Source organism: Arvicola amphibius, chromosome 1 (genome assembly GCF_903992535.2).
Source record: "Arvicola amphibius chromosome 1, mArvAmp1.2, whole genome shotgun sequence".
NCBI lineage: Eukaryota > Metazoa > Chordata > Mammalia > Rodentia > Cricetidae > Arvicola > Arvicola amphibius.
In genome coordinates this window covers 189,854,567-189,868,341 of record NC_052047.1, presented here as the reverse complement: position 1 = coordinate 189,868,341, position 13,775 = coordinate 189,854,567, and the positions used below count along the sequence as shown (strand labels likewise).

The following is a 13,775-nucleotide window of genomic DNA, read 5'->3' as shown; positions in this document are numbered from 1 at the left end:
CACACCTAAATGTGGGGAAATTAAGATAGGTGGCTGCTGCTCTATGGAGCAGTAATAGACCCCTTTATATGCAGGCAGAGATCAGCAAGCATAAGCCAACCAAGGAACACTGAGGACAGCGCCACTCACTCTCCCCACTGCTGTTGGCTATGCTGCTCCCCCGTCTCCAAGAAATGGCTAAGAGATGCAGCACTAGAATGTCTAATGGATAGTACATTGTAGATCCCAAAATGCAGAAACTAATTTCTCCAAAGAATGTGATAATTTCCCAACAGTATTAATGCTGCTTCATTAAGAATGATCATCTGAGTGTGAATGATGTCAGGTTGGAAAATTCAACCCAGAAAAGAGGAAAGCAGTAGATAGGAGGGAGAAGCAAAGATAAGTTAAATTGTGTCTGTGTGTGCACACACATGTGCATGTGTGTTCCCCTTCATATGTGTAGGAACAGAGTTAAGGTAATTTCCTCTTATTATTTTCCATGCATTTCAAAGTTTGTGCCAGGCATAGTGGTGTGCACCTTTAATCCCTGGACTCAGAAAGTAGGCAGAGGCAGGCAGAGCTCTGTGAGTTAAGGACCAGCCTGGTCTGCATAGTGAATTTTAGGATAGCCAAGGCTTTATAGAGACCCTGTTTCAAGAGAAAAAAATAACAACAAAAAACTTAAAATGTTATCCCTTCAAGTAATCTTTGTGGTTTACTTAACTGTTCCTCATTTCTATTCTGCTTGTGCTACAGGGGCCTTCTGATTAGTATTAGTATTAGTATTAGTATTAGTATTAGTATTAGTATTAGTATTAGTATTAGTATTTTAACTTCGATAATGCCTCTGACTGTCCTCATCGTCTGTGGTTCCTCTGGACTTCATTTGTTCACTGAAAATTAATGGTTTACATTAGAGACCTTTTACATTATATCCTCATTCCTTTCATATGATAACAATACTCTGATAACTAATAATGATTGGGAAAGGGAAGCAGAGTTATTTCAAAATAATGTAGTGGTTGAGCTTGTGGGAATTGTGTGTAAATACAAAGATAACAAGGTTTGTTGGGAGAGGACAGTTGTTCTATCATGATCTTTTTGTCTGCCTATCTGTCAATCCATGACCCATCCCTTTGCACACACAAGTATGTGAACCAAAGTTTAAAAGTCTATAATCCAGTCTGGTCCAGAGAGCAAGTTACAAGATAGGCTCCAAAGCTACACAGAGAAACCCGGACTTGAAAAACAGAAACACAAACAAAAAAGTGTATGATCTAGGAATCTAGGAACCTAAGGACTCCTTTTAAAGCCTAATATATTAACTCATGTCACTTGTGAATTTTTTTATATGCTATCTGTCACCTTTGGCTTAACCTCTTTCCTGAAAAATGTGCTTTCTAGTTTCTGGTCCTTTACATCAGGTGGGGCATACAGAATTGTATTTGTGTGTGTTTGAATGGCTCAGACTGAAGTCTTCTTCCTTCTACTAATTAGTTCAAGTCCTGTATGGCATTTAGCACTGCACACCTAACTGCTTTTGTTTGTGTCATGTGGTCGATAGCCCTTGCCTTTCATCTGTGAAAAATAGTCAAGATAATATTTGTAACAATGGAATGTGTTCCTTGCTACTGTGATAGTCTACCGATAGCAGCATGTACGCAGATCTGTTTCTGGGTATTGTTAATGGCACCAAGAGCTTCATTTTCTTAGTTTAAATATGAAGCACCTTGGATCGGGTGTGCCACTGCACTGAGGTTTCCTAATCAGCTCACACACAAGGACATTCATTGCACAAAGTTGCTAGACTTACAGCAGAGACAGAACAAGAGGGTTCCTTATACGCAGTGCCTGCTAAGAGCTGATCCTCCTGCATAAATTAAGTCCATTTCCTGAGAAGGAAGCTTAAATCTTTACTTTGCACCAACTTTATGTTCATATGAAATATGCTTTCTAATAGTACCTGAAATATAATCTTGCAAAAATCAGACAGAGCAGATGCAATCATGGCTATTGCCTAAGACCATTAATATTGTAGTCATTTGCTCCTGAACTTTTCTGCTTGGATGACCAGAGCATCACCCTCTTGGTTCTCAATAGAGAAAAGTCATAGAAAGGGCGCTTAAAGGTCACCTGCATTTCTGGGTATTGGGCTTTGCTTAAATGGATGGAAGGTAAAGGTCACGGTCCATGCTTCCGCAAGTTTCAGGTGGATTGTTTTCAGGTTTGAGTTGTATCACATTTGCCAATTGTCAGTTCTTGACATGGTAAACGTTAATTGCAAACAGTCTTTACAAGTGCAAGAAGCTTGACCTTGAGGATGAGAGTTGGAGTTGGGGAGCGATGTTTCATAGAAGTGCCTTATAAAGAAAACTCAGAGACAGAACCTCAAGTGTGCAGATACTTCAGCTTTGTCTGTGAGGAAGTTCATATATGAAGTGCTGGAGTTCCTGGGGTAGGTTGCCACAAATTTTAGACATTGTTGGGCCCATCACTTGATATTCCTTTCCCCCAGAATCAGGGTGTTGACCTTCCCCAGCATTCACTGAGTTTCCTAGGTGCAAAATAAAATGTTAGCATGCTCCACAGCTTTCCAGTTCTTTGTCTTGCTTCTGCCAAGGTGAGATATGACCCCCCCCTCTTTCTCTCTCTCTCTCTCTCTCACACACACACACCTCTTATTTATTGTTTGACTGTTCTTTGACTGTGCTTAGTTGGTAAAACTTGCATATAATACATAAAAACTATACAAAAGAATAATATTAAGAATAGAAATGCAGACTATTTCTGACTTAAAATAGCTTCCCATGTTTCTACCTTATAATAACATGGAAGTGTACCCATAGAACCCTTCTGCCGCTCCTTTTAATATACTACTCAGTAAATTACATAAAACATTGGATGTTTTATTACAGGGTAAGTTTTTTTTTTTTTTTTTTTTTTTTTTTTTTTTTTAAAAGATGATCTTACCCAACCAAGTGTTTGCTCAGGTAGGGGCTCTGAGCACAACGAAGATGGGCTTCACTGAACTATATGGAGTAGGTTCCGTGTTTGATAGTTCGTTCTTACAGTGGCTTTTTATCAGGATGTAAACTCATCAGTAACACGTGTTGGTTAATTAGTTATAATGACAGCAGCAATGCTAGAAGGAAAGGAAATGCTTATAAAGAGATTGATTAGTAGATATAACAACTCAGTCCTCAAAGACATCCAGTTGGGTATGTGCTATTATTCTTTAGCTACATTAGACAAATTAAGATGAAGCAAATAGTCCGAGTCTAGACAGCAGAACAGAGCTAGGACCTCTTCTGTTTTCTCTTGATTCACTGTAGGGCTAGAACAGACAGGTTGAAGCATTTTCAGGATGGGGGCACACTCAGATGCATGCATAGCTGTGGTCCAGTGACTTGTATATCCCACATGGTTTCCCGGGACCTACCAATATTGTGTGTGAGCTATATGGACCTTATCAAGACTCTGCTCATGTTTATACTTTGTATGTTCCCCCAGCCCCCCTGGTGGACCTCACTCCAACCCACAGTGGATCTGCCATGCTGATGTTGCTCTCAGTCGTGTTTGTGGGTCTGGCTGTTTTCGTCATCTACAAGTTTAAAAGGTGCGTGTTCCCCATCCATCCCCCGCCCCCAACCTCTTCCCTCTCTCTGACAGGTTCAGAAGCAATAAATCACCTCTGGAACAGAGCGGTGATGCTTTCTGTTAATGTTTTAGGAAGATCCCGGGGATTAATGTTTATGCCCAGATGCAAAATGAGAAAGAACAGGAGCTGATCAGTCCAGTCAGTCACACTGAAAGCAGGCCCAGTGTCCCTCACCCTGACCTCAGGTGGCCTGGCCAACTTGTAGATGAGAAGGTGGAACCGCAGCACCTAGGTAAATGATGCCCAGTGGTCATCAGCTGCCCAGGCTGAGTAGTCCACACTAACCCACCTTCTAACCCCTTTTTGGCTTCACATAACCACTTTGTTCTAACACCTGTGAGAGAAACAGCTAAAATGCCCCTTTCTTGCTCTTTTGTAGCGTTTTTACTCTCCTTTAAATTTCCCTCCTTTAAAAAAAAAGAAAAGAAAATCGGTTTCTAAAACACCAAGCTTCAAAGTATATTAGCAATGAGCATATAGTCTTTCACTACTGCTATTGACGGAGAAAAACTGCAGTGGCTGGGAGAGGTAGGGAGAAAGGCAGGCAGTAAGCAAGTTGTGCACAAAACCGCAGTCTCTACTATGGATAGCTCTAAGACCAGACTGTTTCAAAATACCAGAAGAGCCCAACAAAAGAATATTGGCTAACCTGACAATTAGGAAGGGATTTGGGTGTTGTTTTGTTCTGTTTTTGGTCCAATGGCTGTCTTGAAACTATCACCCATATGAACACCGAGAACAAGGAGGGGTGAGCAGTTTGTAGAATCCTTAGGATTTGGGAATGTTAAGAGACCAATTGGAGGATTGGGCTAGAGAGGTCCCTTTCTCTGTGATAACTACAAGCTTTGGCGTTAGATGACAATGCTACTTTGTCACCCTGGGGCCAAAGCATGGGAGTCTGAGACCTAGCTGGAGGAAGCCCACAGCTCAGCTGGTAAATCTTACTATGTATTACAGAAGATGTTTTTGAGGAACTAAGACAAATTCATTGGCCCGTCATGGCCTATCCCTCTTCTTCCTTAAGTCCTGCTGTCAAGGGCTGACTAAGATGGGAAAATTACAGGATAGTTCATGCTTCATGCTAAAGTCATGAAGCCAGATCACCTAGAATGCCTTCAGAGACAAGATTTTTAATCTGCTACTTGGGAACAAATGAGTTTAAATGGATATGAGAAAAGTTGTGGCTGTATTGGGGAAGTTTAAATGCAATGAATAGCACTAGCCAGAGATAATAATAACAATTGCAGCCACATCTGCTGTCCAATTTTCGCAGTTCATTTTCTTTCATTTGGTGGAGACAGGGTAATAAAAAGACACAATAGCATTGGATTAAGAAGTACAAAAGCTTTTCTGTCTGACTGTCCAGTGTAACATCACCTACTCTGCCTATCCGCTTCCAAAGCATCCCAAATGCTGCATGATCTAGGGGGTCGTTTGGTCCTCTGTCTCCATTTCTGTGGTGTGAATCACAGTGGCTGCTTATTAAAGTGACAGTTCCTCCTTTGCTAGCCACATCTCGCGCACAGTGCAGTCTCTGATTCCTTTCTATTTCCAGTGTCATTAAATGAGTAAGTGTTACACGTTTTCTCTTAGGAGAGTAGCTTTACCCTCCCCTCCCTCCCCTTCTTCTCAACCTGGTGACTCATCTCTCCGATTGCAAAGACCAAGACAAGCCACACCACCTTCATCGCCAAAGCGGGGATCTGCTGGGGCACAATTTGCAATCTAAGGAAAACCCCCAAAGACTACAGGAGACCTGCTGATCAGAAAGAATTGAGCTCTTGTCAACTCCATCATCCTTCCCGACCACTAACTTTATGTTTTTTTCTTCTTCTGTTGTTCTGTTTCCTATTTTGCCAGGAAATATTTCAATAGTTGCTGAGAATCAAAGCACAAAAGAAATCCCTACCTATGTAAATGTTTGAATGGAGGACGCCAGTAAAACAAACAAAAATAAAATAAAAACAATCAAAATCTAAACTAACAAAATAAAACACTCACTGCATCGGACCTTTTTAAATTCTTCAGACACAGACAACAAGGGTTTTTAGCTTTAAGCCTGTGCATGTGGACAATACCTTGAGAACACGTTCAGAGGGGCAGTCTACAGGTGCTCTATTTTAATGGAAAACACTCCCCTCCCCCTCTCTTCTCTTTTTCTGATCGGTCGTGTTTGTAGAAATTCGTAACATATATAAGCCAAGGCAATCTGCATGTATTTTTGGAAATATTCTTGGCTCTAGATTTCACAGCTCTTTGAGCACTCCAGGCTGATGGTGGGTTGGCCATCTCCAGCCTTTTCACCAGACACAAAGACGTGCACAGGAGTTTGAAACCCTGCACTGCTTCTCCGTTTTACTTATTGGTATTTTTTTTTCTTTTTAAGTTAGTGTTAGAGGCTCTGTTGGTCAATGGTGACCTCAGGGTGATTTCTCTCCATTCTCTGTGGCCGCAGGAACAAAGATCCTTCATCAAGATCCATATCCATGTAGGCAGGTTCAGTAGGAACAGAAGGGAGGCTGGGAAGCAAAGCATATCAGAAATGGACCTCTGTTTCCTGCTCAGCTTTTCTCCTTGCCCCAAGTAATGTAAAAACAAAGACAAAAAAAAAAAAAAAAAGTGGGAAATTTCTTCCAGTACATACTTGTTATTCTGTTTGTTTGCTATGTGTGGACATGTTTCTCTTGATGTCTCTCAATTTTTTCTCCTTATCCCCCATGTCAAATGTGTTGCTAGATTTTGAACACTAAACCTGTTAATTCCAAACACTGGCTTAGCCGATGCCAACCCTGACGCCTTCTCTCATAGGTCTTCATCCTATCAATCTTCTACACTCCCACGCATGCCAGCTTCCCTCACTCTGGCCAGGCTGCTGCATCCTGCCCAGCTGGCTTCAGTTACATTTCCCCTTTTTCTCTTCCTCTAGAATCTTCTTTTGCCAAATACCTCTGTCTTTCCCACCTGGAAACATATACTTGTGTGTGAAAGAGTTGATACACGCAAAGCAATCCAAATCTGGCCATATACTTTGGAAAGTAAAACAGAGATGAACAGTGGTGGTTTTCTGTGCATTAACAAAAATCTATGTGGTCTGAATCTAGAAGATTCTCATGAGAATTGTTTTGAATGTGTGACTATATTGCAGGGTAATATGTTCTATGATAGTTGCTGTTATCTGATATTTCCTCTCTAGAATAACCATGTTTATAAAATAAAGCTGATTTTTTTTAACCAGAAGGAGAAGTAGGTTAATGGACTTACTACATAAAAATATTGAAAGAAAGATAAAAAAAAATCAACCAGTCTTCTCTTTTATCTGGATGAGGCTTTGGCCATTTAAGATGATCTCACTGATTTCATGTGTGCAATTTTGATCTTCAACTGCCATGGTATTTATAAGGAAAAAAATAAGTCAATATAAAGGAGGAATATCTGCTTACAGAAAAGTAAGGTTCACAAACCCCAGGGCCTTAAAAAACAAGAAAAAGAAAAAAATCAGTTTCCTAAGAGAAATCATGAAAGAAGATTCACAGAAAGGAGCAGAGCCTGTGCCCCAAGGAGGTCCTTTCATATGACTGAAGTCTCCTTATTTCTCTGGATTAGACAGAGAACACTCTTAAGTTAGGATGAAAGACATTTTAGTAAACCACTTTTAGAACCTAGCCTCTTTCTTGGCTGTGTCCCAAAGCCAACAACAGAGGATTGGCAAGGCCCCTGGAGTATCCTAGTGATCAGTATGATTTCTATCCTTGTGTGGCTGATTCAGTGATCACATGGCCCCTACACATATCTGGCCGAGGAAAGGGGAGAGTAGAAAAACTGCTGTCAGAGGTGATTCATGCAGAAAGCTTTATGGTAGAAGATGCCCATGTGACTTGGGCAGTAAGTTATGCCTGGGGACATAATCAGTCCTCAACCTGCCAGGTTTCCTATCTAATAGGAAAAGCATTCATTGATTCTCTTCACTTGGAGTCCTCCATATTTAGTCTGGAAGACAACGTATCTGAAAACCAAAACACATTCATTCAAACCAGCACAGGGAATCCTCGGAGTTGCAGTTCAAATTATTCTAACTAGAAAATTATCATTGAGAAATGGAGCCCACTCTTGATTTAGTACAGTGCCTTGCCTAGAGTAGTATTGTGAAGCGTATTTCCGGGTGAAATGGGAGAGAATGAAGAGACACAGGAAGAAGTGGCTGTCAATCTTCATCTAAAATAGACACGGGCATGAGATGCCTGGCATCCTGGAGAGTGACCCAAGTGGTCAGCGATAGATTCAGCCTCCCCAGTGTCCTTGTGTGCCTCTCCTCAAAGTTCCCTCCCTCCTGTAGGTGACTGGTGAGGCAAGGTAGTGCTTAGAGGAGACCTCATAGTTCCTGGAACCTGGCCTCGTGGTTCTCAAAGTGTAAGGCTTAGGATGGCAAAGTCACCGTCACCTGTACTTCTTTTGAAATGCAGATTAAACCAGGCTAAAACACACCCTGCTATGTTGGAAATTCTAAGGGATCGATAGTGTTTGTTGTTTTCTGCTTATGGGTTGTGGTGCCCCCAGCGATCTGTTTCAGCAAGTCATTCAGGTGATTATGATACACACTCAAGTTTGAGAACCTCCATACCAGGTCTTGCTGTAAAATCCCAAGGAGAAAGTAACATTGAGGACCTACAAGTGGGAGGGACCCAAGTGCCTATCTCTCACTAAGAGCAGGTGCAAGTACTAGGAGGAGTCAGGTGAACTCAAGGCCAAAGGAGCGTGGGAGGAATGCGGAAGAAGTAAGATTCCAGGCAAGCTAAAGGATGGCTACTGCACCATTGCTTAAAAGACCAGAGGGCAAACTGTGCACGCTGTACCCTGAACTACCCACCAACATTTCCCCTTTGCCTTAGTCCTGATTGGATTCACTGTCCAAATTGCAGAGGCTTGTTTTGATTTTCTTTTCCAGAAGTTCCAAACAGCAACATTGAAAGCAATGGGGTGCTTGGCAGCTGTTCTGTGTTTTCCAGGATTCCAACTAAGCATTGAAACCCCTCATTTGCCAACTTATTTTTATAGGAAGCCAATTTAAAAGTAAAATGAAAGTTTTCTTATAGTATTGGAACTACTTCTAATTTTAAAGGACTTTTTTGATGTATTTTTTGTTAAATACTATGTAGTGTAATGTATAATTGCTCTTGTTTATTGCTTTTACAATCATATTTATTAAACAGATAATGTCTCTAAAGAATTGACCTCAATGTGTTTATTTACTATCAAAACATGGTCTAGATATTTTATATAAAAATGATGTAGTTATAAGACTTCATAAATGCTAATTGTGTGAGAACACCTTTAACTGTGTACCTTTGAGTTTTTAACTCACAATGTGCTCTGTTTCCTGAGCTCTATTTTCCATCCCAATTGACTGTACAATGTCTGTTACTTTATTCAAGTTCAATGTTGCATTTAAAGATCACTCCAAAGTGGTTACTTTGGAATGAGCAATATGTTTGTGGCTATTAGTTCAAATGTGTACGCTATTAATAAGGAGCAAAACTATTTTGTAAGAAAAACCGTCTGGTTACAGAAGGACAAACCCTGAATGCAATGAAATGGAACTTGGGTCCTGTTCAGGGCTCCTTCAGTAGACAGAAAGAACTTTGCACTGGGAACTGGAGAAGGAGCTTCTGCAGCTGGCTGTGCAGCTGTGTGACCTTGAGCAAATTTGCTCCCACAAACACAAACTGCAGTGTCTTCCTGCATATAGGAGGAGGAGGATGACCCCTTCTAGTTTTGTCATTCTTTGTGGGGGAGTCATTTCCGAAAAGAGGGCTATAGGTGGTTTGAAATTAGTGGAAATAAAAATGTGGAATAGATACAAATATCTTCATTCATGTGGCTTGCCCACATAATTGAAATTTCATTAGATATATGTTGTTCCTCATATTGGGTCTACAAACACTAAACCACCCTTTGCCTCCCCAAAGGTCTATTGGGGTTAGAATGTAGCTGCTAATTAGCTCAGTTTCAGAATGAGAATACTGACTGTTTTTAGCCTGCCTTTAACTTCACAAATTAAGTACTATGATCCTTCAATCTTTTCCAGGCCAGAAAGTATGCTGTTCTGTCTTATCAGAGTGGGCCATCTCTTGTGTCAGTCAGGGTGGGGTCAAAAAACAATGTCCCTAGGTAATTCATACAGAAGTGATTAAACATGATATTTGTTGCTTAAGTAACAGAAGGGCCAATTTGCCAACAACGAGCACATAAGCCTCAAGAGGAAGCTTGGAATTTTGCAAAGCTGGAGGGACACAGGTATTTTCAGAGTACTTGGGCTGGGACAACTGACACAGCATCTACATCTGGCCAGAGCTCAAGCCATGGAGAAGGCACAACCCAGGCCAATGATGCTGCCCAGGCAGAGGAGACTGGACCATTGTGGGCACCAGAGTCTATGAGATGCCAATTAATGAATCAGAGAGTAGAAAAGGGAGTGTAGAGGGTGAGTTTGAAAGAACAGACTAGTAAGTGGAACAACCGAGATCAAATGGACAGAGCTCCCTTGTCCCACACACAGATTAAATGGACATGCCCTTCTCTAACTTGTTTTTCACCTGTACATATTTAGATGGTTGATGTAGCTTCTAAGTGAATGTTGTGGCCTGTTATACTTTTCTTCCCAAATCCTGCGTTCATTTAGGCAAGGGTCTATATTTTAGCTTATTCTTTACATTCTTTTATCACCAACCACTGGACATTGCCATTAGGGGGCACTAGATAGATGTTTGATGAAACTCAAACCCTGACTTTTAGCTTAGCATTGTCAGTAAGTCCATATTATTTAGCACTGATCTCTGAGGTGGCTTCACGGGGCAAACCTAACACGGCCAGCACCTCCAATTACATGTCCAATTGCTATTTGTCAAGAATCAACACCTCCCTGCCCTTCCTCCCTGCTAGTGCTCAAACTGCTGTGTTCAAGGAGCTATTCTTAGACATTAATTTAAGGAAAATAATTGCTGTTTAGAAAAAAAGAGGAAGGAAAAATACTAGCTAGAAAGTGGGATAAAAATCAAAGTCCTATTTTTGGTTTCTGAATCATTAATAATTTCTCTGCTTCTTTTCTATGGAAATAATCGAAATGGTGTTTGAAAAAATCGTGTTTGGGACTGGCAAGGTAACTTTAGAGGGTAAAGATGTTTTTACATAGTCTGACAATGACCTGAACTACTTAGTCCAGATCCCACAAGGTGGCAGAAGTGAACTGACTCCCAAGAGTGGTCCTCTTACCTTTATATGTTCATCCTGGTATGCATGCACTTGTATACACACACACACACACACACACACACACACACACACACACTTAATTGATTAAGAAAGAAAAATGAATATTTAAAGAAAAATTCATATTTGCATGTTGCTTTCATAATAAGAGAATAAAAAAATGATTCCAGTTGAAAGAATTGCAGGAAAATGGCTGTTATAAATGTGGCACAAACTGATAGGAATCTGCGGTTTACAGAATATATACATATAAATTGATCTGTATGTGCAAGAATAGTTATAGACAATGATAACACAACTGCCAATAAGACAGATATTTTATTGCTGCCTTCATAAAATATGCATGCTAATGGGATACTAAGGAACTATATAATTCCCTATAACATATACTGCTATTTTACATAAACGATAGTTTCAAGACACTGAGGTGTGAAAATAAATTGGAAATAAATGGGAATTGGAATGATAGGGACAGGAATAAGAAAGAGGATAGCTTGTCTTCAGAAGCAACAATTTCTAGATGTCCGGGGAATGTTTCTCTTGGATCTGAAAGGCTGAAAACTAGACAATCTGTTTGGAGACAAAATGCATTGCCTGTTTTCAAAGTTAACTTTAGGATTGCATCACCCAGAAAACAAAACCAATTAGGAATGCTTATGGGAAAATAGACTTCTCATGATCAAGAGGCAAGTGCGTTAAAAAAAAAAGAATCATCACACTTTGTAGTACACCACAATAAAAGTCCCCCAACTCACAAAGCATCACAAGGAAAGCCCGGCAAGCACTTTCACATACCTCATGTCTGGAAGCTCAAAACAGATGAAAAACATAATTAATAGGTATCAACCACACTAAAAAGAGAGGGCAGATTGATTTTTTTGTTTGTTTTGTTTTACAGAAAATAACACCATGGAATAGTACAGTTAATAGTTTGAAAGTAATTTGAACTGGCTTTTGTGCTGAGGCAGGAGGATCACCACTTGCCTTAGCTACTTAAAGATGCCATCCCAAAAGCAAAACAAAGAGGAAGTATAAGAGGTCCTTTCTGGAAGGAAAGGGGAAAGATAAAAAAAAAAAAAATAAGACAACCCTCATAGCTATCATCATTGCAGCCCTAGGCCCCTAGATAAGCATGGCATCATAACCCACTTCCCAGAACCCAGAAGGAACACACAGTTTACAGATTTTGCAGCAATACACATTTGACAATCTGACTCTGCTCCCAGTAATGCTAAACTATTATTAGAGCTGCATTATGGAGGGTTATGTGAAGCCAGCATTTGAGGTTCTCTATGACAAGACAAATGAAGGGTTTTAAAGGTAGGCATACACTTCCAGATATAAAAACATGTCATGAACAACACTAAGGTATTTAGATATGTGGCTCTGTATGTACCTGGTTAAAAGCTTAAAATAATGTGTGTGTATATATATATATATATATACATATATTATATATATATATATATATAAAATGTTAACAACAGCTTTTAGGTATAGAAGAAAAGACTTAATGAGTGCATATAAACTAATTAAAGGCATCGTGACCGAATTGTATTTAACATAGATGATTTCCATTAAAATTATTTTTCTAGAGGCTGGAGAGATGGCTCAGCAGTTAAGAACATTGGCTGTTCTTGCAGAGGATCCGGGTTCAGTTCTCAGCACCAACAAGGTGGCTCACAAGCATCCGTAACTCCAGTTCCAAGAGATCCGGCATCCTCTTCTGACCTCCACAGGCACCAGGAACACACGTGGTGCACAGATATACATCCAGGCAAAACACCCATACACATAAAATAAAATAGAATTATTTTTCCTAAGTAGAGACATAAGAAAATTTTGTGAGATGTGAACAGCAGAATTTAAAATGTTTCAGGATGAAATAATAGTTTGTACAGAAACCACCGGGCGAGGACCTCAGTGACAGAGGTCTACTTGCCTAACACGCAGTGCCCTGGATTCAGTCACCAGTATCTGCCACAAAATGTGAATATGTACACACATGTAAATAAGGAAGACTGAATAAAAATCTAAAAAACGTATATTACCCCTTGTTATTTCTAATTTCTAAGACCATGGATGGTATAATTAATTCCCTTTGTTTTTGAAATGAACATGTAGTCAGCTTGCATACACTTGGACTAAATGTACTTTAAATCAGGTAGGAAAGACATTATTATGAGGAACTCTATATGCCTATTTAATAATAATACAATTGTAAACTGTATATAAAGTTCCTAGGAGCATCACAGTTATTGAAGTATGTAATTATTCTCTTTAAGAACTAAAAATTAAACAACTCTGAATGTCATTTTTATTACTTGGAATTCATACTGAGATGAGAATATTATTATGCTGTTTTCGTATCTGTAATCCATGCTCTTTCTGAATATATTTTATTCATTTTAATTAAATTTTTAGGTTATCATGGGAAGCAATGAGTTTCACTTTGACATTTTTTTACACATGTGTCATGATTTTTTACTATCATTTGTTTCCTCACCCACTACAGTGAACTTTCCAAAGTTCAAAATACTTAAAATGTCTAATCTTACTACCATGTACACACACACACACACACACACACACGCATACATATTTATATATGATCTAGATAACAAATTTTATAGCATAAAGATATGATAATTAAAGAACATTTTATAGCATGTTGGCAGATATAAGTGCACATTTATACATTATTTATGTACATTCACACACATGTAAAAGTTAACTTATGTGTTATACATGAAACGAAGGGACAGTAATGTCTTATGGGTCATAAACACACAGGAAGGTGTGCTATGATGACCTACACCTATTGGTTACACTGTTTAGTCCATCCCAAACCAATGCATTTTGAAGACTGTCA

General features: G+C 39.6%; 1 protein-coding gene across 5 annotated transcripts in view; it reads left to right on the top strand.

Annotated features, from left to right (window-relative positions):
• Positions 1-12,706, top strand: part of Sorcs1 (sortilin related VPS10 domain containing receptor 1) — a 504,706-nt gene extending 492,000 nt beyond the window's left edge. Inside the window, exons 25-27 of one of the 5 annotated variants that reach the window (XM_038329237.1) lie at positions 3,493-3,598; positions 3,712-3,872; positions 8,583-8,662. In XM_038329237.1, coding sequence (XP_038185165.1) covers positions 3,493-3,598; positions 3,712-3,872; positions 8,583-8,662 — 347 coding nt within the window. Of the gene's footprint in view, positions 1-3,492; positions 3,599-3,711; positions 3,873-5,233; positions 5,370-5,500; positions 5,566-8,582; positions 8,663-12,498 lie in introns of those variants that run through there. The other 4 variants (XM_038329246.1, XM_038329254.1, XM_038329261.1 and 1 more) reach the window with 4 other exon arrangements.
• Positions 12,707-13,775: the final 1,069 nt, after the last annotated feature.